The sequence below is a fragment of the Gadus morhua genome, chromosome 5 (assembly GCF_902167405.1).
Source record: "Gadus morhua chromosome 5, gadMor3.0, whole genome shotgun sequence".
NCBI lineage: Eukaryota > Metazoa > Chordata > Actinopteri > Gadiformes > Gadidae > Gadus > Gadus morhua.
Window position 1 is genome coordinate 14,204,496 of NC_044052.1, and position 25,447 is coordinate 14,229,942.

The 25,447-nt window shown below is 47.3% G+C and overlaps 3 protein-coding genes across 6 annotated transcripts; 1 reads left to right on the forward strand and 2 right to left on the reverse strand.

The window, feature by feature from the left end:
• Positions 1-2,568: 2,568 nt before the first annotated feature.
• Positions 2,569-7,816, reverse strand: mtfr1l (mitochondrial fission regulator 1-like). Of its 2 annotated transcripts, XM_030356170.1 has the most exons (8): positions 7,685-7,816; positions 7,300-7,388; positions 6,582-6,689; positions 6,147-6,253; positions 5,695-5,906; positions 4,943-5,315; positions 4,240-4,397; positions 2,569-3,951 (listed from the first exon to the last, which is right to left on the reverse strand). In XM_030356170.1, exons 2-7 carry the CDS (start codon positions 7,312-7,314, stop codon positions 4,280-4,282), a joined length of 933 nt encoding a protein of 310 aa, XP_030212030.1. In that variant the 5' UTR covers positions 7,315-7,388; positions 7,685-7,816; the 3' UTR covers positions 2,569-3,951; positions 4,240-4,279. The 2 variants fall into 2 exon arrangements, with proteins under 2 accessions (XP_030212030.1, XP_030212031.1); XM_030356171.1 differs by lacking the exon at positions 2,569-3,951 and having other exon boundaries at positions 4,242-4,397; positions 6,582-6,668.
• Positions 7,817-7,931: 115 nt separating this feature from the next.
• si:ch211-15d5.11 (nuclear receptor coactivator 7) lies at positions 7,932-17,430 on the forward strand. 3 transcript variants are annotated; one of them, XM_030356166.1, is made up of 16 exons: positions 7,941-8,281; positions 8,848-9,032; positions 9,509-9,768; positions 9,948-9,997; positions 11,110-11,217; positions 11,672-11,812; positions 12,279-12,410; positions 12,556-12,740; positions 13,042-13,346; positions 13,430-13,577; positions 13,924-14,098; positions 14,603-14,743; positions 14,933-15,085; positions 15,446-15,541; positions 15,612-15,685; positions 15,863-17,430. In XM_030356166.1, exons 2-16 carry the CDS (start codon positions 8,932-8,934, stop codon positions 15,996-15,998), a joined length of 2,205 nt encoding a protein of 734 aa, XP_030212026.1. In that variant the 5' UTR covers positions 7,941-8,281; positions 8,848-8,931; the 3' UTR covers positions 15,999-17,430. The 3 variants fall into 3 exon arrangements, 2 of the variants coding, with proteins under 2 accessions (XP_030212026.1, XP_030212028.1); XR_003976744.1 differs by lacking the exon at positions 15,863-17,430 and having other exon boundaries at positions 7,932-8,281; positions 14,892-15,085; XM_030356168.1 differs by lacking the exons at positions 7,941-8,281; positions 8,848-9,032; positions 9,509-9,768; positions 9,948-9,997 and adding an exon at positions 10,305-10,537.
• Positions 16,973-22,319, reverse strand: selenon (selenoprotein N). Its single transcript, XM_030356169.1, has 12 exons — positions 21,921-22,319; positions 21,457-21,574; positions 21,215-21,345; positions 20,589-20,801; positions 20,386-20,510; positions 19,978-20,115; positions 19,764-19,845; positions 19,199-19,381; positions 19,005-19,110; positions 18,530-18,642; positions 18,182-18,283; positions 16,973-17,947 (listed from the first exon to the last, which is right to left on the reverse strand). Exons 1-12 carry the CDS (start codon positions 22,119-22,121, stop codon positions 17,783-17,785), a joined length of 1,677 nt encoding a protein of 558 aa, XP_030212029.1. The 5' UTR covers positions 22,122-22,319; the 3' UTR covers positions 16,973-17,782.
• Positions 22,320-25,447: the final 3,128 nt, after the last annotated feature.

A 25,447-nucleotide genomic window follows, 5' to 3' on the forward strand; every position in this document is an offset into this window, starting at 1 on the left:
CCAGCTGTGAGAAAACACATGGAGACTGCAGTGAAACAACGTGGACACGACCTGGTCAAAGGAAATAAAGCATAAGTAGAAGGTTTTAATTCCGCCGGAAATTAATCAAATGTTTATAGTGAACACCAGATGGTGCATAATCAGTTGGTAGCCCTATAATATATGCTGATTACTTATACTAATACCACAGAGTCACAGCATCTGATGAGTAGGGTTAGACTAAAAGTTGAGAGTCTGATCTTTCTAGGGATGGGTCAAATTATGTTTAAATGCCCTAAAAGGTCTTATCCCGGATAGGGGTTTTAATACTAAATATAATGCTAATAGTGTTTGAAATACTAATATAGCGATTTATACTACTACTAGGCCTACTTCAGTAATTCTACTAAAATACTAATCTATTTATTATCTTATTTCATTTATTCCCTGTCCCTAACATTTGAAGAGCGGTCTGATTCTGCAAGGATCACAAATTAAACCTCCGCTAAATTGATTGTACTTCTCAAGACCGAGATGGACACTGGGGATAGGTTTAGGGTTAGGGTTAACCCTAGTTAACCTGTGTCTCCACAGGTTTACTCATTAAGAGCTGGACCTCAAGGGGGACGAGGTGAATGATCACATCAGGCATGGCCTGCGGACGACTCTAGGCCTTTTGGCTCTGGCAGGAATCTGTCTAAAACTTTGCCTTGGGGTGTAAAGCTGCCCAGATGTACTACTGAAAAGTATCTCACTTTCACAAGAAACAGAATGGTACATTCAGAATATGGATCAGAGTTCGGGTTCAGTTCTACTTTTCTGGAGCAGACTAAAGAAGAAGTAAATAGAATCTACAAGTCAGGAGCATATATGTCTGAATGTCTTCATTCAGGGTTTTCAACCCTGAGCCCTATTAATTGAACTCTCTAAAGATCTCTCTTCCACTAAAATAGACTGCAGGACCAAAGGACGGGGTTAGGGACTAAGTGGGCCAAGGACTTTGGGATTGAAAATAGACTCACTAAGACCCACATCGTCCTGGGTGTTCCCAAAACATGGAACTGAAAGAATGTGGGTTAGCAAGCTCACTATACACACTGGCTCTATATATACAGACCCTGGACCAGTGGGTTAATAAGCATCGCTTTATATATAATATATACACCAGTAGTGGACCAGTAGGAAATTTTAATATTACATAATATCAGTAAGAGGCCGGCCTTCTGAAAAGTACGTTCTTGTATATGCGCTCAGTACTTGGTTGGGGCTCCCTTTGCATTAATTACTGCATTAATGAGGAGAGGCATGGAGTCGATCAGCCTTTGGCCCCGCTGAGGTGTTATGGAAGCCCAGGTTGCTTTGATAGCGGCCTTCAGCTTGTCTGCATTGTTGGGTCTTGTGTCTTTCATCTTCCTCTTGACAATACCCCATACATTTTCTATGGAGTTCAGATCAGGCGAGTTTGCTAGTCATTCAAGCTCAGTAGTATTTATTCAACAGGTATTGGTACTTTTGGCAGTGTGGGCAGGTGCCAAATAATCCTGCTGGAAAAGCATCTCTATAACGCTTGTCAGCAGAAGGAAGCATGAAGGGCTCTTAAAAGCCCTGGTAGACGGCTGCGTTGACTTTGGACTTAATAAAACATAGTGGACCAACACCAGAAGATGACATTACTCCCAAAATCATCACTGACTGTGGAAACTTCACACTGGACTTCAAGCAATTTGGATTCTGTACCTCTCCATTCCTCCTCCAAACTCTGGGACCTTGCTTTCTAAATGAAAGGAGCGGGAGACAAGTTCTCTTAGCCTCGGTAAGACACTTCTGATGTCTCTGGTTCAGCAGTGGCTTGATACAAGGATTTAACAGTTGTAGTAGCCCTTGTCATGGATGCGTCCGTGTGTGTTGGCTATTGATGCACTGCCTCCAGCCTCAGTCCACTCCATGTGAAGCGCCCACGCATTTTTGAATGGCCTTTGTTTGACAATCCTCTCAGGGAAGTGTTTATCCCTGTTGCTTGTGCACCTTTTTCTACCACTTTCTCCTTCCACTCAACTTTCTACGGATATGTTTAGATACTCTTTTAAAAGCCAGCTTCTTTAGCAATGACCTTTTGAGGCTCAGCCTCCTTGTTGAGGGTGTCAATGACTATCTTCTGCATACGTGTCAAGTCAGCAGTCTTCCTCCTGATTTTGAAGCCTGGTGAACCAGACAGAGAGCACTTAAAGGCTAAGAAAACCTTTGCAGGTATTTTGAAGTAATTAGCTGACTGGCGTGTAACACTTTGAGCCTACAATATTTAACTTTTTCAAAATATTCTAATATTCTGAGATACTGATTTTTGGGTTTTCATGAGCTGTAAGCAATAACCTCAAGATTAATACAAATAATGGCTTGAATATTTCACTTTGGGTATAATGAGTTACCCTTTTTAAATTGAATTATTGAAATTGAATTCAACAATATTCTAATTTATTGAGATGCACCTGTATATTATCAGCGAACGAGTTATCAAGTTAATCAGTTCGGAGACTCCCCCCTGTGGTGAGGTTATGACATTGCAGCATTGAAATACAAAACAATGCAAAATAATGCCAGATGCTGAAAATATCAGCCCACCTTTATTTACAATTCAAAACCAAACAAAACGTTTCTCTAACATGGCAAAACACAGGATAAAAACAAATTAACATGAATCTGGCTAAAAAGAAAGCAAAATATACAAATTGAATGCTAAATAATTTATTAGCAATAACTGTAAATGTGCATTTCTTGATATTGTTCCTAGTTTTCCAACAATTAAACCGTGGCAGCACACATGTGAATGCAACATCATAAGCATCACTAACCCACACACAGACTAACCAGACCTAGGGAGAAAACTACTGTTTGGAACCTCTTTCTGTCCCAAGCATAGATAATAAAAACAAAAGGATTCAGAAATGTGGAGAAGGGTGATGGTAAATGAGGACAGACGTGTGCCTTTCGATTCATGCATGTACACTCTAAATGGTGTTTGTCCACTGGTTAACAGACAGAGGAGGGTGAGGGTGGATGCGCCCCGACAGCACCTCCACCAGTACTGGGGCAGGACCCCCTGGGGCATCAGGAGAAGGGGGCATCAACAGGGACAGTGCGCCCAACACAAAGCATAGGTCTGCATCAACACATCACACACAGGTCACAGCATGCAGGGGCGGCGTTTGTCCTCCACCAAGGCCATCGTATCGAGCCTCAAGCCTCCATGCCGTCGCATTGCAACGGTGGGTCGAGACAACAATAAGAAACTCTGCATATACTAGTAGTTCCATTCAAATTCAAAAAGCCTATTTGAGTGTAACTGGTACGGTCCTAGAACAATAGCATGATAATATAAATGAATTCTACCCATCCCCCAAAAAAAGAAGTACAATATTCTCCAAACTATGATTCACATTTGTTCTATGTCGATTATAGCTGTAAGTCACTGAATCTTTCTGCAAATGGATGCAAGAGAGAAATATCCCAATCCAAGAGAAGGCAATTTAACACGCGTTCTGGAGTGAAGATGAGCAACGGGGAATGAATTCACGACCAAACTGTCTTTCCACACACATACACATGGTCGTAATTGAGAAGTACAGCAACTATATCTCCCAGTTTTGCATCAAACATTTTCCAGGTCAGTTACAAGACTTCCTACGTTAACAAGAGTCTCTCGAAATGTACTCCAGCCTCCCCTCCTGAAACATGAACTGCGGGGGAGGACTGAAGGGATGAAGATACAACGGGTCCGCGGGCCCGCTGCAGGGAGGACTGAAGGTACGAACACACAACTGCACGGAGGACTGAAGGAAAGCTGAGGCCAAAGTTCTCCTAAAGGTTTGGTTTGGTGAGGGTCCGGTAGGTTTTCATATGAAATGGATGCAGGCTTCTTGGCTCAAAAGAGCTTTAGGCTGAAATCCAAAGGCTTAAAAGTCCATAGGCAAAGGCCTGGCAAAAACAAGAAGACAAAACACACACACTGAGTACCACGGATCACCTTCTCAATTGCATTGAGAAACCATTACAAGCTTTTTTATTTATTTTTAGAATCAGCCCTATAAAACATGGCAGATGGAAGGGTCCAACAAGATGATCACTTCTAGAAATCAAGTCTACCAGCGGACCATACCAACTGGTAGAAACAACAAGTTATGTCTGAATATGAAAGAACGGACGTCCCGTTTTAATGAGGTTAAGGAGCACACACATCTCGCCACGTGTTCCGTCTGGACTTACAGCAGGAGGCGGACGGGGGGACAGGGCACTGGGGGGGCTGCTACTTCCGCGGCGCGCCGGCGATGTCCTCGTCCTTCAATGTAAACTTTTTCCGAAGGGCCTCAGAGATCCGGGTGGCTGAGTCCTCCTCCCTCAGAGAGGAGCAGCCTCTGTTGAACCTGAGGAACACAGAGACAGAGACCAGCTTGAACCTGAGGAACACAGAGACAGAGACCAGCTTGAACCTGAGGAACACAGAGACAGAGACCAGCTTGAACCTGAGGAACACAGAGACAGAGACCAGCTTGAACCTGAGGAACACGGAGACAGAGACCAGCTTGAACCTGAGGAACACAGAGACAGAGACCAGCTTGAACCTGAGGAACACAGAGACAGAGACCAGCTTGAACCTGAGGAACACAGAGACAGAGACCAGCTTGAACCTGAGGAACACAGAGACAGAGACCAGCTTGAACCTGAGGAACACAGAGACAGAGACCAGCTTGAACCTGAGGAACACAGAGACAGAGACCAGAGCTTCACTCCATCCATATTCAACAAGCGTGAATATGGATGGAGTGTATAAAAGAGCCACTGCATAACAAACTCAAGACAAACCCCCTGCTGATAGCATGTGGATCAGCAGGAAGATGACCAATAGGGACAGGGTGTATGCCTGTGTGACCCGGGAAGCTGAACCTGATTGGTTGAGATGGCCCCTTACCGGTCCTTGCTCATCTTCATGCGGTTCATGTCCTTCAGAATGTCCATGACGTCTGCGAAGCTGGTGGACTTGGACAGCGACACCGTGTCCTCCTCCGCTTCCCGGAACTCCATGCTGGGTCGGTCCAGGTCAAAGGTCGCCGAGCACGTCATGGAGGCGGGCAGCCGGGGGTCAGGGACCAGCTCCGACACCACGGAGACCGCGTCTTCGTCGTCCTCGTCCTCCTCTTCCTCCTCCTCAGTGACGTCGCTGATGACGAAGGAGGCGGCGGCCGTGGCGGCCGGCGGCGGGTAGGATGCCTCGAAGGGCGCCATCGAGAAGCTCATGCTGGTGTCATCAGGGGACAGCAGGTCAGGGGTCAGCGGGTTGGAGCCTGGACACAGAGAGGAGGGGGACAACAGGTCAGGGGTCAGAGCCTGGACCCCCGTCACTGGAGACTAAACCCTCTGACTGACCCCCGTCACTGGAGACTAAACCCTCTGACTGACCCCCGTCGGTGGAGACTAAACCCTCTGACTGACCCCCGTCGGTGGAGACTAAACCCTCTGACTGACCCCCGTCGGTGGAGACTAAACCCTCTGACTGACCCCCGTCGGTAGAGACTAAACCCTCTGACTGACCCCCGTCGGTGGAGACTAAACCCTCTGACTGACCCCCGTCGGTGGAGACTAAACCCTCTGACTGACCCCCGTCACTGGAGACTAAACCCTCTGACTGACCCCCGTCGGTGGAGACTAAACCCTCTGACTGACCCCCGTCGGTGGAGACGATTTTGGCGATCTGCTGGCGCAGCCGGCTGAGCTCGTCCTGGAGCGCCGTGGTCCGGTTCATGGCCGTGACGCCTGGCTTCCTCAGACCCTCCACCTTCTTGCCCTCTCGCCGGAAGTTGGGCACCGAGGAGTTCCTGTGCAGCACCAGCAGGGGGGTGGGCCGCCACTCGTGTCTTAGGGGGCGGGAGTCACTCCTGGAACGGACAACATGGCTCAGGACGGGGACCACACCACTCAACATTAGTTTGTCTGTGGATGGACTATGTTGACACATACTAACACACTAACATTTGTCAGTCTAACATGTGTCAGTCTAACATGCGTCAGTCTAACATGCGTCAGTCTAACATGCGTCAGTCTAACATGCGTCAGTCTAACATGCGTCAGTCTAACATGCGTCAGTCCGTGGACGAGTTCAGTGTGGAGCTGCTTACCTCACTCTGGCATAAGTCTCCTCCTCGTCTGCAGCGATCCAGGCGATGTCGGCCAGGGTAGGAACCGATGGGCCAAGGGGCTTCAGGGACGGGAGGCCGGGGAGTTCCTGAGGAGAACAACACAGTCATCCAGGGAGAATAGAACAACAAAATCATCCAGGGAGGCCAGAACAACACAATCATCCAGGCAAGATGCAACAGCACAGGCATCCAGGGAAGATAGAACACAATTATCCAGGGGAGAGAGAACAAAACAATCATCAATGGAGAGAGAACAACACAATCATTCAGGGAAGATAGAACCACACAATCATTCAGGGAAGATAGAACCACACAATCATACAGGGAAGATGGAACAACACAATCATCCAGGGAAGAAAGTCCATGAAATAAAAGATTGGCCACCCAAGGCTGAGTGTGGACTGTGATGATCACCTGGAAGCAGGCCCTTTGAGGAGGCTTGAGAGCCAGAGTAGAACCGATCATCCTCACGACGCTCCGAGTGGACCCATGAGGCTTGTTCTGCCAGATAGGGATAACCTCCTGAGAAGTCACAAGAAATATAAACGGGTGTCGTGCAAAAAAGGGATCGCCGTCTGCCCCCTATTGGTTGTATTGCTGCTTTAAATATTGAAATAGATTGAAAAAAGGACTAGAATTGTAATCTAGGACCAATGGAACAGAGCAGGGCCGATATAGTGTCATAGGGAGATTTCTTTATTTTATATGTAACACATCTATATCATGCTTATACAGTCTAGTTTCCAAAAATATGCATAGGCAAAGGCATTAGAGATAGCGGAAACTATACTATAGTATAGTTATTATCTCTTAAAATCTCGTAAATGTCATGTATGATGACGCAAAACACTGCAAACAATTATTTTGTGTTACTTAATTCCGATTATTCTGGAAAAAGAAACGTCAACGTTTCGCGTTGACATACCCTTGCTATTAACATGGACTTAAAGAAATGTTTATTTCCAAGTCATGTCTGTTATAAACGTGTACTATACATTACGTACTGTATAGAAACCATCATTTTACATGGCTAAGAATGTGCATCGTTTATACTCTATTGCAGATGTAAAGATCCATCGATCTACGTCAGGTTAGTTTGACGTGTAAGCGTTTATTCAGAGAAGAGCCTTACAGCATCAGAGTCCATGTTCAGTGATGGGGTTCTGCAGCAGCTGGATATGGGGTCTGTTACAGCATCACCTCCACACACACGGACAGCATCTGAAAGGACATAAAACAGGTTATATTATAGAATAAAGATGTAAGAATCAATTCATATCTTCAACACCAGCGCCGTTTAGACAGAGACCAAACCCCTTTAGGATCGTAGCTAACCTCTGCTTATTTCTCTGCCAGTAACCTAGTAGCCGCTATGCTATTCTAGCAACTATGCTAGCGGTCTCCTTCAGGCCCTGGTCGGGTTGTGACCGAGCTTCTCTCTATAATTTAACATTGATCAGCCCATCTTTCAAAAGGTTCACGACATAAATCCAATATTCAACCAGTATATAACTTACAGTTGGATGATATGCACCAAGTAAACTTGACAATAAGTAACTATTGCTTCATAAAAGCCCGTTGTCCTGGTCGTCTTCAGAGCAGCTTCAGCTAGCGGTTGTTGTGGTTGAAGCCGGAAGCATTCTCCATGGACTGACAGCTGATTGGGTGAAGGGCTTTACCTGATTGGTTGAAGGGTTTACTGCACTGATTTCCTAATATATTTGTTTACAAACCCACAACATCCGAATCCGTTTGAGAACCAAACAACAGGAGACAAACGATTAATTATTTTATTGGCAGAAGATGTATGTGCTCATTGATACATCCTGGGGTTCAGCATTTATGTACCAGAAACAACATTTACACAATGATTTTACAGGTTATATTTAATACACTCTCATTACGAAGTGAGGATCCACAGTCCTTATTGTCTAACCTCGCCTGGACGCCATGAACTGATAATGAACTTTGGTTTGATCCATTGATATGGGAACTGTCTCATCCCTTTAAGTTCTGGGCGGAGCATCAGTCGGCTCACTGGTCTGCAGTGGGATTCTGTCGGCATCACAAGCTAAATATGGAATGTTTTCAACTCCAGGCCTTCATTAAGTCAGGTCAGTGGTTCAGAATTTCCTCCTAATGTACTGATTGTGGTTCACCGGACGCTTATCGCTTGATAGTTGCTGCTGTTAGATACTGCAATGATGGGTGTCACAGTCAAACTGCAATCAGCAATGTCAGTTAGCATACATGATAAGAACCATACGAGGAGGAATCTGAGATATGATGTCTGGATGAACAGTTCTGTGTTGCTCTCAACATCGATTGACTGATGAGGTGATTGATGAAGGACGATTCATATTTTGTCTTTTTGCGTCAACTGTGTAGTCTAAATGTACACGGCTGTGTTTGTGTAGTTATATGGCTTACATAATTATGTATGACAAATTATAATGTAACGTAACATAAAGTAATTACATTGTCCATGATAATGTTTTTATTTTGTGCCGAAATATGATATTGACATTTCCATATAAAGATAAACACAATTGTGTGCAACATTTTATAACGTTAAACACAGTATTTTTTGTCCATCGGGATGGTGTTGTACGGTAGTTAATCTGCATGGATAGTTTTAATGGAGGAGTCGTTAATGTGGCGGCGTGTCTCTGCCCTGTAGGTACGGTAACGCTGGCAGGATGCTGATAGGTTAAGGGGAGGATGATACACCCGATCTGACCCTCAGCGCCCCTCCTGACAGGAAATGGCTCAGTCCATGAGGAGGTCCACCACTCTGGGCACCATGGACCCCAAGGTCCAGAGGGACACAGCCAGGACCGGCTACTTTGGAAATGTCAAAAACAGGTCCGGCCATAAGTAGTATGGGTTACTGGGGAAGCAGCCTGGCTCTGGGTTTAAGAATGGTCACACATACTTTATCCGTGTTGGAACTGTATTATTAACTGAAGGCAGGACAGCCAACAAACCATGGTTGTAGCACAACTGAGACCAGGCATTATTCTATAGCATGACATGCAAAGTTTAAATCTGACGCTAAATTGACGTCTCATGCTACATTTATAATATATATATATATATATATATATATATATATATATATATATATGTGTGTGTATATATATATATATATATATATGTATATATGTATATATATATGTATATATGTATATATGTATGTGTATGTAAACGTCTATCCTGCAGCCATTTTGATAAGCGATCAAGCATCTGGAAGTGAACTCGACACTGAGGGAACAACGTCACTCAGACGTGTGTTCATGGGAGAGCTCTTCTCTTCCTCACGTCTCCTCTCCCCTCTTCAGGCTGGGATCCAAGCTGGCGGCCAGCGCCTCACAGGAGCTCAGTAAGAGTCCTCTGGGGGCGGGGCCTGGGGCCGGATGTGGTCCTCGGGGGGCGGGGCCTGGGGCCAAATGTGGTCCTCTGGGGCCAGAGCCTGAGGCCCCTGAGGCCAGATGTGGGGCCACGGAGGCCCGGCCCGGAGGCGGACGTCCCTTCCATGCGGAGGCCAGCGGGGCCGTCCACCACATCAGGAACCCTAAGCTGAGGCAGTACTACCTGCAAGGTAGGCTTAGAGATAACAAACATCTACAGATACACAAGATTCAAGAACTTGTCCTATGATTATTCATATATATATGATCTGTACAGGGTGAGCAGGCAATGCTCTCAACATTTCAGTTATAGTGTATTATTATTTAAATGTATACACTGGTAAAGGGAATGCATCCATTGTCTTCATAGGCTCCTCGTCAGAGTGTCAGCCAGCACGGCAGGAAGGACCCGGCTGCAAGGTCTGTCTGCTCTCATGGTTACATAGCGGGGTTAGGCAGTGGCCCAGGATAAGAGATAATCAAGGACTCTGCACATTGATGAACATAACGGGGTTAGGCAGTGGACTGGTGACGAGATAACTGAAGGACTCCCTGCAAACATTGATGAACGTAACGGGGTTAGGCAGTGGCCTGGTGACGAGATAACTGAAGGACTCGCTGCACCATGATTAACATAACGGGGTTAGGCAGTGGAACGGGTTAAGAGATAAGTGTTGGGAAATACAAAGCTGAGGTTTCCCTGTTTGCCAAATGTAACGGTGGATATCTTTAGTTATGTCGCATCAGGCGTGAAATATGCTTCATGGAGTGTATAAAACCTCACAATGAAGTGTGATTTGCAGCATAAATCTTACGACATTCTTCCCATAAAAACAAGAGAGGCTTTTCCTTAACAACGTCCAAAGTTCAATGAGAGCTGGTTGTTCCGTCACCATGGGCGGACGCGGTCTGTTTCAGAGTCTCTACCGCAAATACTACAGGAAATATGTCTATCCAAAGGTAATTACGCAAAACGTTGAGGCGATAATATTGCTGGCAGGCTCACAGGTTATTTAGAGTCTCTCTGTCATGTAGGAATGTGTCTGTGGGGTCCTGTTTTTATGATTATTATAATGTTGATTGGAGCAATTCTGCTGTTCTTGGTGACTAAAAAGGTTAATATATTTTTAAAATCCTCCTAATTCCAATCATACCGGATTCAAAATGCAAACTAACTCATGTCTCATGTTCTTTCTACAATGAATATTGGTTATTGGATCAATAAGGTGGACCTATTGGGGGTCTGTAGTTGTTACCTAACCACTGATGTTTATTTACACATCAACATAAAACTTTACACGCCCAACACAACTTTGTTGCCATTGATCCCGGCTGCTTGCCCTCTGTCGGTACACAGCGTAATGCCTAGCGCACACAACCTCAGCAAGGGAGCAGGACTTATGTTTCTGCTCTTAATGCCGGAGCTACTAATGTAACATGATGTTGCGTCTAACAGAAATCCAATAGGCAGCCTTTAAATGATGCTGCTTTATGTCCTCCCCTTCCCCTCCCCCTCCTCCCCTCTCTTCTAGACCCCTCATAACGACACAGTGTTCAGTATCACCTCTCAGTCTGATGTCCAGCCCGCACCACCTTCAACCACCTCTTCCTCCTCCACCCCTGCAGTTCTCCCCCAGATGGTAGGAGACCCCTTTAATCAGATGCAGCATTGATGGCTTTGCCCCATTGAAACGAGAAAGGAAAAACATTTTCTCTATCAAATTGTCACAATGGATTGTTTGTCGTCTTAAAACAGTGTAATGTGTATATATATATTTTTATAATGTCTTTGATGTTTTAAAAAAGGAAAGAAGGCCAATGTTAATGTTTAATATGGCCCATTTAAACTCTTTGTGTTCCCACTCTCAATGGAATGTCATGTAAATATGACATGAGCAGCCTGCTTGTTTATCAATCACTAACCGACGCCCCAAACCCTTATGACACACACACACACAAAACACAACACACAACACACACACAAGGCAGGCTTAGAGGGAAAGAAAGAGGAAGTGCCTTGTGTGAGAGGAACGCCGTGTTCTCTCTTGTTCTCGTGTCATGGACTCCGTCTTACAGAGGCTGCGTGTTTTCAAGGGGAGGCAGGCCGCCGCCGTGCCATCCCCGGCAGAGCTGAGGTGGTCCGGCGCTGACCAGGGGACGACGCCCGGGCCGGAGGGGACCCCCCCCGGGGGCGGCCCCTCGCCCTCGCCGGACGCAGAGTATGACAAACTCCTGGTGAGTAGCGGTCATGTGACCAGACATTTGACCGGCCATGACCAAAGCAGTGCGTGCGTGCGTGTGTGTGTGTGTGTGTGTGTGTGTTGTAAACAGGGAATGGGTTAACCTAGTGTTTGCTAGCGATTCTATGAACACCCTTACTGTACCGACAGCGACATATTGTTTCACCTTCGTCTCACCTTTCATGTGTTCAGTGTAATGAACGCTTAATGCTGGTAGTCTGAAGCTTTTCTCTATGACCACGTCCTTTACTAATGGAAGAGGAAAGTTGCAGTGCTAGCAATTGTTAAGCAAATCCTAATGGTTTTAAAACCACAGCGCTGATCCCCACATGAACAGCGTCTGGTTGACCCTTTGGTTTCAGTGCGGGTTGACCCTCCAACAATTTACCACCCTGGTTAATACATGATGGTAACCTGCTCCACTACGTCCGTCCTTAACCATTAATCTGTGTGTGTGTCAGGATGTGGAGGCGGTACCCATGCCTGACGGAAAGCTGTGCCTACTCACTCTCCCGCCGGAGTGCTGCCAGGGGGAGGGGCCTGAGGCCGTCCCATACCTCAAACTGTTTTGCCGTTACATCACCGACTGCAAGGTGAGCTGCGAAGAGCGCCTGGTTGGTGAAAACAAAGACCTTAAGAGAACAACTTTTCCATAGGGATGATTTGCAAACCTCAGCACCATCACACGGTCAAATCCCTCTCTCTCCCTCCCTCCTGTCTCTCTCCCTCCCTCCCCAGGGCGTGGTCTCTGGCATCCTGCTGGTGACGTCCACCAAGCTGTTCTTCGACCCGTGCAAGGCCCACCCCCTGGTGGTGGAGCACGGCTGGGAGGAGTACCTCCTCTCCGTCTCCCTGGAGCGCCTGGCCTCCGTCAGCCTCTACTCGGACATCAGCCACGTCCGCTTCAGCCAATCCCAGCACAGGTACTCACTCACCCACTCACTCACTCACTCACCCACTCACTCACTCACCCACTCACTCACCCACTCACTCACTCACTCACTCACTCACTCACTCACTCACCCACTCACCCACTCACTCACTCACTCACTCACTCACTCACTCACCCACTGACTCACTCACTCACTCACTCACTCACTCACTCACACTCTCACTGACTGACTGACTGACTGACTGACTGACTGACTGACTGACTGACTGACTGACTCACTCCCTCCTGTGGGTCTGTAACACCACATGAGCGTGACAGAGCCCTCTCTGTAGGTGGAGGGGTAAGAAGAGCTCCCTGAGGACTCCTCCGCCGGGGGTCTGTGACTCCCTGACCAGCAGCACCACCACCAAGCAGGAGGTGGAGGCTCCGGCCCTGGCCTCCTCGGGCCCCTCGGGCCCCTCTAGTCGGCCCTCTGGGGAGGACGGCGGCTCCGCAGACACGTCCGAGGCAGGGAAACCCCCGCAGAGCGGCGGCCCCCCGGGGACGCACTCAGAGGGGGGCGCCCGGGACTCTGCTGGAGCGAGCGACCCCGAGCCGAAGAAGGAGGAGGAGTCTGGCTGGAGGAGGCTCCTGGCAGGTGAGGGGGCCAGGAGGAATGGACCGGTCTTTGTGGTGTTCAGCAGCGACGCCGGGACCTAGCTCTGTCTCTGTGACCTCCAGCTCCCGGGAGCAGAGCGCCAGGCGGCCCCGGGGCCCTGATGTTTGTGCGGCTGCGGACCCTGGAGAAGGAGAAGACCCCCGCTGGGCCCCAGAGGGCCGGCGGGCCCCAGCCGGGAGGAGACGCATGGCTGGCCCTGTCCCAAGAGAGGTACAGATGTGTGTCTCGCATGTATATATAGAGCCGCTCTTCCCTCTCACCTCCTCAGTTCGGAGCCGTTCTTCTCCCCCCTCCTCTCAGTTCAGAGCAGCTCTTCTCTCCTCTCCTCTCAGTTCAGAGCAGCTCTTCTCTCCTCTCCTCTCAGTTCAGAGCGGTTCTTCTCTCCCCTCCTCTCAGTTCAGAGCAGCTCTTCGCTCCCCTCCTCTCAGTTCAGAGCAGCTCTTCTCTCCCCTCCTCTCAGTTCAGAGCAGCTCTTCTCTCCCCTCCTCTCAGTTCAGAGCAGCTCTTCGCTCCCCTCCTCTCAGTTCAGAGCAGCTCTTCTCTCCGCTCCTCTCAGTTCAGAGCAGCTATTCTCCTACCTGAGCCGCTGGCGTCCGGAGACGAGGCTCCTGGAGGGAGAGGAAGAGGAGCGAGACGGGGACGCCTGCGAGGAAGAGTTTGTGCTGATCGAGGACGATGAGGAAGAGCACCGGGTGGCCAAGAGTGACCGGCACGCTGGGGAGGACTGGGAGGTGAGTGGGCTCATACTGGGAGGACTGGGAGGGGAGTGGGCTTATACTGGGAGGACTTGGAGGAGAGTGGGCTCATACTGGGAGGACTGGGAGGACTGGGAGTGGAGTGGGCTCATACTGAGAGGATTGGGAGGAGAGTGGGCTCATACTGGGAGGACTGGGAGGTTAGTGGGCTCATACTGGGAGGTTAGTGAGCTCATACTGGGAGGACTGGGAGGTGAGTGGGCTCATACTGGGAGAGGAGTTGGCTAATACTGGGAGGACTGGGAGGTGAGTCAGCTGATACTGAGGATGACTAGGAGGTGAATGGGCTCATACTGGGAGGTGAGTTGGCTGATACTGGGAGGACTGGGAGGTGAGTCGGCTGATACTGAGGATGACTAGGAGGTGGGTGGGCTCCTACTGGGAGGTGAGAAAGCTCATGCTGGGGAGGAAATGTTGCACTGAACACAATACTAATAGTTGTAATAGTAAGGCGATGATGGACTTCATGTTTGCGTTCAGATGTTGTCTATAGAGAACGGCGGGAGCCAGCCAGCACTGCTCAGAGATCCTGAGGACCAGCAAACGCTGCCCAGAGACCCTGAGGGACTCGCTGACATTTTGGAAGCAAGCTGCATTTTGGAAGCCTCACATGTCACAGAGGTAAGGGGTGGCTTTTCTTCACTCACTCACTCACTCGTTCATTCATCCATTCATTCCCTAGCTCAATATCTCATTCGTTTAACATTTGCACTTCAATTTTTCCATACCTTTCTTGTGTTTGTACGTTTTCCTTCTACCTTCCGATCAGTTGTGCTGTTCTCTACCTCCCCGTCTCGTCTCTCTCCCTAGCTGTGCACAGAGTTGCCTCCCAGAACCATTGGTCATGCCTGGCAGCTCACCTACAGCACCTCGTGCCACGGCTTCAGCCTCAAGTCTCTCTATCGGAGGCTGAGGGCCTCCGACTCGCCTGCGCTCATCGTCATCAAGGACGCTCTCGATCAGGTGAAACACACATGAGGCCTGTTGTCAACGATATGGACGCACCACGCCTTCATGAAGGACCAAACAACTCATAGGCTGAGAGATGTGTTTACTCTGTGTACCAGGGGTACTATTGCTTTGCTGTGAACAGACATGTGGTTCATGTGTCTTAAGTCATGTGGTACTAACATGAGCAGAATCGTTATGTACCAAGTGATGTTTGATTTGGTGCAACATTGAGCCACTGGAAGAGTGGAACGATTGCAAGAGACACTGGAACGATTGCAAGAGACACGAAGGATGGGGAATAGGTAGAGTAGGAGCATTTTTATAAATGTGGTTTTCTCTTACATTGCGAGTTCTCTCTGCGTGTTGCTCAAGGTGTTTGGAAGCTTTCTCTCTCACCCACTGAGGCCCAGTGACACCTTCTACGGCACGGGAGAGACCTTCCTCTTCATGCTCCACCCTCGCTTCAAGGTCAGCTAACGACACGATCGCACCTTGTGGAGAATGAAGAACACCCGTTTGATCCTCTGTCTCTCTCCAGTGCTTCAGGTGGACTGGAGAGAACACCTTCTTCATCAAGGGAAACCTGGATTCATTTGCCATCGGCGGGGGCAGGTAAGACGATAGTGGTGCTACATTGGCCATTCGTTTAAGAATCTAGGCCTTTGTCTTTCATTAAGTGGTAGCTTTCATCATTTGATCTTCTTTTCATACTTTTACCCCTTGATTTTTGATTGCCATATGTCTGAAGATGATGATAATAAACTATTATAACAACACTCCTCTCCACAGCGGCCACTTCGGCCTGTGGCTGGACGAGACGCTGTATCGCGGCCGCAGCCAACCCTGCTACACCTTCAACAACTGCTGCCTCTCTGAGGAGGACGACTTCCACGTCATTGCCATGGAGGTGTGGACCTTCAACTGAGGGGACACACACAGACACACAGAAAGTGCAGGTTCCACATTTTTCAACCACACGTCTGAGAGTATGCGCATGCTCAACGCTGGGTGTTCTGTAATGCTACTCTACGACCTTTCTGAGACTGAGTTGTTACAGAAGTCCTTTCTGTGGTTTGGATGCCGAGCCATGTGTTACTCTTCACTAAATGGACACTAAAGTAGGATTAACTTACATACTGGATAAGCCTGTCTTTTGACAAAGAGGTTATGTAAATATAATACCCATCTCTTAATTGGTACTGTATATTCCTATGATCGCATAAGTGAATGATTTACTTTATTTGGAAAAATGAAGCTCTACAAATGCATATGCGCATGTACCGCCTGCTCCATAACATCTCATACCCTCCATTCAAAATGGAGGGCAAAACATCGATACGATTACGAAGACTACAATATCTTCTATGACAGAACAACTTGAGTATGGACGGGTCAATGGACCTACAGAACCAACCGGAACTAGAGTTCCTCTTCCCGTCTTAGGGGCGGGACTCGGTGAAGACGGACAGATGCCACCATCTTGGATTCATCCTCTGGTCGAACAAAAACTGAACATTTAATACTTTTATGCAAAATGCTTTAGAGATTGTCATGTGGCTTAGTGGTTGATGTTGCCCACAAAAACACATTTATTGTAAAACAAAGGTTTATTTAGTGTTTAGAGACAATGTCACTGAAAAACGTAGAACTATTCATGTTTGCACCTTTTATTGTACAGGGTTAACCTACCCACAGGGTTACGTAAGGGTTAGCCCAAGCCCTTAAGGGCTATGGTTAACCCTAACCCAAGGGTTATCCTTAACCCCTAAGGGTTACCCCCAACCACAGGGTCCACAGTTGTTATTGGTGGTTCAAGGCCGCGACAGGAGCACAGTGTCAATCACATGAATCGATTTCCAAGAGATGACGAGGAGGAAAAGAGACTTACGAGGAGGAAAAGCCAGTTATAGTGCAGAGTGTACCGCTTTATAAAAACATGGTATCATAAAATATGGACAATTAAAAAATAACAGAACAAATTTGACATATTACAAGATTGTCTTTGGTGGTCACATGTCACAGCAATGAAAAGTCTGCAGTCAACGTTTGGATGTACACGAGAACTTGAGGACAAGTGAGAGCGCCTTGCAGCTGAACCGTGAAGACATTCCCTGGTGGGCTTCAGCAGAGACATCAGGCCTCATCCGGCCAAAGCTTTCAGACGAGGCCTTCATAAACTACTGAGACCAACAACAGGAAAGGACTTCTTATGAAATGTATATATAATTATATAACAAGTTCGCCTATTATTAAATGTTATACACACAGCTGCAATATCAAATGATGGTGCAATTGTTTTTTTTGGCAGAAAATCTAATGGCAATCTGAATGTTACAATAAACAGATTCAGGCAAATAGCCAAGACTTTTTCTTTTAAGTTTTGTGAACATGGTCTTTAGAGATAGTCAAAATATTGCATGATGAAATCACAATCATACTACTTATTTCAAGTTCCAAATTCAAGCAAATAACTTCTCTGGATAACTCACTCGGTGGCTATCGCAATGATGTTTGAGATTCAAAAAAGTTTCAATAAAAAAACATTTAGAAGCATTTTACAGGACTCAATTAGTGTGTGGAGGAGCTGCACAACTATTGCACTTTGAGTAATTAATGTGCACAGGTAAGACCACATTTCAAATGAGGTTCTTGATAATCGTGTAGTGAAATTGACCTTCAATCTACCAGCTCCTGAGGACACACACGCTCCTACTGCATGAACTCTTCTGCTCTCTGCAGGGCCTCCTTCAGGAAGGCCATGTAGGTGGAGGTGGACGGGTCCTCAAAGCCCGCCGAGAAGCTGAACGCAGCATCCTCCTCCTCCGGCTTCATGGCCGTCTCGTCCAGGAAGCTGTTGGCGTTGATGTGGTGGACCTGAAAACCAGTTAAAAGACCAGTCACATGGACCTGAAACCATCACCAGTAAAAAAAAAAATACCAGTCCCATGGACCTGAAACCATTACCAGTAAAAAAAAGTCGGAATTCAATCAAGGCAGAATTACACTCATGGATACTTATTGGGTGGGTGATGGAAGTAGCATACTAATAGTAATCTCTGCTAATTAAGTATGCATATATTCAAATCTTACACTGCCAGCGCTACTTACGATGGTACCGTTGGGCAGTGCTACGATCATCTCGACTGGGAAGTTGTACTTTTCGAGGTGCATCTGGGCTTTTTGGCCCAGAACCAGGTTCTGCTCATCAGTCTGTAACATGAATCATATTTGTATAAGAGTCAGCAGAACATTGATGAGCAGGATGGTCTCGGTCCAAGACCTTCGTCAGACTAACCTGTTCAACTTGAACATGAAATGGAAAAGTCACTTCATTTTATTCGTATTATTGGAATATAAATGCAACACTTAAAGCATGTACGTGTGATAGCCATTTTCTAGAAGCAGCCTCGCTGTTGACTGTTGACATCCTGTTAGCACCCTGCTGGCTTTACAGACCTGCATGTGCTCCAGCTCTCTGACCAGAGACCAGCTGCTGATGAAGCTGTGGTTCAGCAGGGCGAGGACGGGCGGGCTCTCCAGGACCGTCTCCCGGAGGGTCCGCCCAGAACCTACCGGAAGAGAAAAGAAGAGAGCGGAGGTGAGCCAACAGAAGGCCCTGAGTTGAGGTGAAGCCAACAACGGTCCTCTTTAACCCGGTTCTAGGACTAGCACGTTCCATTTCAACTAGGGGGTGGGGGGGTCATATTTCAGAAATGTTAACTGGCATCGTGCTGTCAGATACGTGGTTTACGCGGTACAACTCCACTTCTAACTGGACATGCTACAGTCGCTAAATACCGCGTAATGCGTTGTAATGGACTGCTACTGCCAACAAGGTTAACAATAACTTTCCCTGCTAGAAATGGTATTGCTATGAGTTTCTTTTTCTCTCAGATATTGAGTAGCCTACGAGAGCTGAGAGTGTAGTCACCTCAGCAGGACTGGTCGTCCAGCGCGCCCCAGAGCACGATGGAGTGCACCAGCTTGTGTTCGGCCCCGGCGCGCTCGAACGCCTCCGGGAGGGGCAGGTAGGACACCTGGGAACACAGTCACTTTGTCAGGATCTGCTAGACTCCTTCTTGAAAAGGGGGCAGAAGGGGACCTCCGGGGCTGGTGGTAACGTACCTTCTTGAAGGGGTAGAAGGTGACCCCCAGGTGGCGCTGCGCCTCCTGCTGGCTGACCTCGGCGGTCCAGTGGATGTCCTCGAAGACGAAGTGGATGGGCTCCGGGCCGCGGCTCTCCACCATACGGCCCTCCTCGTCCGTGACGAACGGGGGCGTGGACGGGCCGCTGGACAGGAGCTCCAGCTGTAGACCAACATAGAATAGAATTCATCCACTCGGCCTCCCTTGAGGGGGTCCGATGACGTGAGAGTTCCCGCACATGGTTCAGCTCGGTCCTGCTGGCTGTAAAGAACTATGTAGAAGTAACCCATAGCCTCCCATGTCCAACCACGGAGAGGTTCTCTACGTCAACACAGAGCATGGGATTTGTCCCGCTGTTTGTAGACCTTCCAGAGCGTTAACGCTTCATAGTAACATAATTTGGGTTGCCCTGGTCTCAGATGCTTCTTCTATGCGCATAAAGCATTTTGGACGTCTGGGTTAATGTGTCAAGACGAGGACCTCATTCATAAAATATGTTTTGTGGAACATGGATTGCTTGTTAAGTGGTTTCCTGCAGACGTACCTGAGGCAGGAAGCCAATGTCCACCTCCATGTTGCTGCTCTCGCTGCCTCCATACAGCCACTCCATGTCCACGTTCAGAGGCCTGTGGAGACATGAAGATCAGGACATGTGTGATCTAGGACATGTATGATCTAGGACAGGTGTGATCTTGGACAGATGTGATCTAGGACAGGTTCCCGGTGGAGGTTCATGGAGAACCTGGATGAAGGCCTACCTGTCGTTGGGGACGTAGAGGTGAAAGTGGCGGACGTGAGAGGCGTCCTTTGAGATGATGATGTTTCCGGTGAACTGGCCTGGAGTGAACCAGAAAGGGAAGTCTGGAACCTCGTTGAGCTGGAACTCTGCATGCACCCTGCAGCGGTGGAGAGCAAGAGAGAGAGGCACCCTTTACACGTCAGCAGACAGAAGATAAACCCAGGGTTCAGAGACAGCGATCAAATATTGAATAGGCAAATGCATCGTGTTGAAATGCAGTCCAATAGTTGACACCTTCTGGAAAACATGTTTATAATATGTTGACCTCATATCCAGAACCCCCTCAGCTGAAGACGATGTCGTAGTAGAAGTCACTGGACCCCTCACCTGAAGACGATGTCGTAGTAGAAGTCACTGGACCCCTCACCTGAAGACGATGTCGTAGTAGAAGTCACTGGTGGCCCGCAGACAGGCCACTGTGCCCTGCGGGGCGAAGCGGGACTTGACGAAGGGCCGCGGGTGGAACATGCTCAGCAGGGAGTGGAGGAACACCTGCTGGGAGCACAACACCTCGTTAGTCACGGGCCGGACTAGACTTGGGTCAAAGGTCAACACGCCCGAGGGCATCACCTCTTTGCCCTTAGGGGGGGGCGGGTTGTAGCGGTTGTTGGGCAGGTACCCCGTGAAGATGTTGAGCTCGCTGGGGATCACCCACCAGGTGTCCCCCACCTCATGCTTGTTCTTCGGTGGCAGGAAAACCCTGAACTGGCCAGCGGAGAAGGTAGAGGAGGGCGTGGCCGGGGCCCTCCAGGCACGGAGCCCACTCAGGGAGCTGTGGGTCACCTGGAACGAGATGGAAGACAGGATGTTTTTATAGGCATGAGGATTTAATGAAGCCTGCTGAGCAGTTGCCCTTAACAACATACATGAGAAACACTAAATGTTTGAGGCATGTCATTATGCAACTCTTTGAATATAAGTCTATATATATACATATATAATGTAGAGTCCAGTATATAATGTAATAAGACAAATTATATTATGCACAAGAGGCAACTCTTTCTCTTTTTAATCAGAATGCAGTTCTCATTACGCCAATTTATAACATGTGGCATGTAAACTTATATTAGTTTCAGACGGAGGTTAGCGGTTTTCCCAGAGTGTCTCTCTCACACAGCGTTGCCACTGTGAGGCTGAATTCCAACCAAAAGAGAGAACTGAATTCCCTGTTCCACTTTAGCTGCTGGGCGTCGTACCCCCAGAAAGCCGTCCTTGCTCTTGGTCATGGAGTCCATCTGCAGAGGCTGCATGGTCGCCTCCAGCACCAGAGTCTCTCCGTTTGGGTCATGGCTCTCCTCCTCTTCAAACTCTCCTGGAGAGGTAATCCCTGGAGAAAAGTCAGAGAAGGCATCACTTATCGATACCAGAGTGTATATCACAAGGCTAAGGCAAGAGGGCGAGAGTCTGAGGCAGAAGGATGAACGTAATGGGGACGTACCAGTGAGTTTCTCCGCAATAGGTCTGAACTCCTCTGGACTGAGATATGAATCTTGGTCCGTGTCCAGGGAGCTGAAGAGGAAAAGGCCCTCTGCTCCCAGGATCTTCAGGCTCTCCTCCTATTGGGGAACACATGCATCCCTGATTGGCTCAATATGGCAACATGGCATAGATGTAGATTGTATAGCTTAAACGCATTCCAAACGTGCTTTACACAGTAAATGCGAGGACTGGCAGGTTCGTCCATTTACTGCGTGCAGCTGTGCAGACCAAGAACCCCCCCCCCCCCTAGTAAACACACTTCACACTCAGGAGGTACGGTTGTTCCTATCGAGGTGCGTGGCAGGGAGATGTAGGGCATTATTTAAGAACATCTGGAGAATAGAAAAATGTACCATGACGATATTGGAGCCTACTTGATATAACACACTTGTATCTACGTATGCGTTCTTAAAGTATACTTACATGTCGTTTAAGTTGCTGACCATCCTGGTAATATTTTATGCCAAAAGCTAGAACAGGGACTACAGCAAACACCGCCAGCGCAGCAAGCGCCCGGGTGATCCACGAACCCCTTTTCGCGGCAGAGGGCGGCCCACCGAGCCCCCGTCCCCCGGGGTCGGGCTGCTCTTCCCGGTCTGTTCCTTGATCCACGTCTCCGGCCATCCTGCCCTCCAATCCAGATATGGAGACTATTTAGGCCATACTGTGCAAACAGCCTCCTTGACTGAAATGATTTATTGTAATCAGGAAAGAAACGGACCACTTATAATCCGGTAATATACTGATTTGCGGTATTCAATCTCACCACTGGACTACAGAAATGTAGCGTCACCAGTTAACTGTTTACCCTCACATCCAATCAGAACCGAGGCTGGGCTGCCTGCTCTCTTAAAGGGCCAGCCAGTCGGAACCTCGGCTGTCTGATCCCATATCATGCTTTTTTCGAGTTAATAATTGCATTTTGGGGTACTACTAGAATAGTGTTACATGCCAGTATGTGGAAGTTGTTAACATTGCGGGTAGGCGGGAGGCAGGACTACTGCCCTGGAAGTAAAGTTTGAGCGCAAACGAGCCGTTTCACGCACTTATACAATCCTGCTTTTAACTTGCTCTGTTCCTAAACCAGGCACCCCCGCATTGACCACAGATTTGTCCCACTTATCTTTATGGAGTCAGAACAGTCTCATTATTAATGAATGCACAGAGAAGGATTCACAAATGTATTTTGTGATTTATACATAAATTACTCTCTTCTCACAAATACATTTCAATGCACACACAAATGGATATCGGCATGTATAAATGTAAAATAAATCCATAAACAAAAATAAGTTTCACAAACATATTTCTGATCCACACACAAATATGTCTTGTTTTAAATAAAGGTAATATAAATCCATAAATATATTAAAGGTTGTATAGGTGATTTGCTTTTTTGGCCATTTTTGCAAAATTACTTGAAATCCTTATCATAACCCGCTTACAGCCGCTGAGTTAGAAGTACTGACATGAAAATTAAACAAGTCAATCATCTGTGGAACGGGCAGGGCTCGAAAAACTCCAGCCAATCATTTCCATTGCCACCGAGTTGCATTGGACAGTAAGTACGTCAATCAAACGGTCGTACTGCACTCCCCCTCCCCCGCGCCCCGCGCGCGACCCCTTCGTGCAGTACTCGTGACCCAGAGCTCGTGACCCAGAGCAAGCTCCTGTTTGTTGTTATCCTGCGGTAGCTACTGGAACTAGTTAGTCCACATTTGGACCTAGCAGTAGAAGACAATTTCCATGGCAGACAAGACGCCACCATCCCCACCACCACCACCACCACCAGCAAAGAGAAGGAAAACTCTTTTTCAGAGAGTAATTGATAATAAAAACGCTGAAAGAGAAAAACTGAAATCAAGAATAATCCTAGGCGCTGCTTTCGAACGTTGGCGGCAACTGAAGGACGAGAAGGGTCTAAAAACCGATGCTTGTGTGGTGGTTGACCTAGTTTCAAAGTTTATACCGTTTATACTCGGTAATACCGGTGTGGAGACGAGTGTATTACTCGGTGTGAAAATGTCCACACCGCGGCAACCCTAGTGAAAACCAGGACTTCCAATACAATTATATGAAACAAACATACATTTTCTAAAAATAGTAATGATTTATGTGACCGTTTAATGTTTATAACATCTGGTCCAACCATTGCAGCGAGAACGTATTCTCAGCAGGGGGTGCTGGGAAAAAAAAAAACTCAGCCTGCACTAGACTCGCAACTCGTTACATTGATAAAAAAAAGATGTATAGCAGCGCAGCTCAATTACACCAGTGCATGCGCGGACAGTTGAAAATCGATCGTTCACATCCAGCTGCTCACAGAACAAGTTTAGCGCACCACCGCTACCCTCACACTTTTTCATATAACCTTTTTTCAGCACTAGGTCATATGAGCATTAAATAAATGCTGCGTCTCAAAATGCCTTGGACAGCAGCGAGGATGACTCGCTTTGCCACGGGCCGAAACAGTTCGGAGCGACCACAGCCAGAGCGAACACAGCGGGGCAGAGGAGTGTCAGGAATAGTCTTTGGTGTACACATCAGTAGGGCCTATTTGCACTACTGTTTAGTGGCAATGCAGTGTTTTAGTCGATGCCTTTTTATTTTCGTATATTATTTCAATGAATACAATTTATTTATTCATAAAAAACGGATCTGGTCTTCAAATCTTTTTTCCAAATATAGGTCGTCTTACAATGGGGTTTGTGTTTATATTCGGACCAATACGGTACAGCGGGCGCTCACATGACGTTAAGCATTTCCTGGTGCATAATGTGACGCTTCAGAACCTAAAATCCCGTTTCTCCCCGTTGACACGACAACACATAACCGGCGTTTTCAGAAATCTCCACTTTGGCCGGAGTTTTTAGAAATGATCGTTTTCTGTGATAAGACAGGGCCTCGGACAGGGGGTGTTGCAGCACCCCCAGCACTCCTACTTCCCGCGGTACTGGGTGCAACTTACAGCTGAATGTAGTGCCATGTTGTTAAACGAAAACCTACGCTAGCCTGGCTCGCTCTCGCGCATCTCTGTTCGCGCTCGTGCATGATTGCGCGTCCAGGTACTTGGAATGGGTGGAGTCAGAGTCAGCGTTGAAGGAGAGGGGGTAGGACCATTTGAGTTGTGTATTTTCAAAATCTGCTGGCGTTTCGCAAATCACCTACCCAACCTTTAATTTAAAAAAGATTTGCAATTTTCATCAAAAATGTATTTGGATGTTGTTACATTTATGTACAAACTGTTAAACTTGAATTTACAAGACGCTTTTCATTTGTGAGCTTGTTTGCATTTGTGTGTGAAACTGTCTGCATTTATGTGTGGATTTTTGAGACTCTCCTGACGTCGCTAGATTCACAAATGCATTTTTTTCAACAAGGAAGTCTCTGTAGCCAATCAGATGCCTCCCTCGTTTTCAGTCAACCACATGACTGCTTTGACTGGGTTTTTACGTCGGTGCCGTTTACTACTTTAACGGCACCGATAATCCCAAAACCCAGTCGAAATTAGATGGAAAAAGTGTCGTGACGCAGCATTCACTTCTTCACCACCTAGAGATTGTTATGTACGATCATTCAAAAAAACATGTTCTTTCCGATAGAGTAGACATTTGACAGAGAACCGGGAGGCTCGGAGGCTGGACTCAGAGGTCGGAACTGCAGCCATGTGATTGGCTGAAAACGAGGGAGGCATCTGATTGGCTACAGAGAGTTCCTTGTTGAAAAAAATGCATTTGTGAATCTAGCGACGTCAGGAGATTCTCAAAAATCCACACATAAATGCAGACAGTTTCACACACAAATGCAAACAAGCTCACAAATGAAAAGCGTCTTGTAAATTCAAGTTTAACAGTTTGTACATAAATGTAACAACATCCAAATACATTTTTGATGAAAATTGCAAATCTTTTTTAAATTAATATATTTATGGATTTATATTACCTTTATTT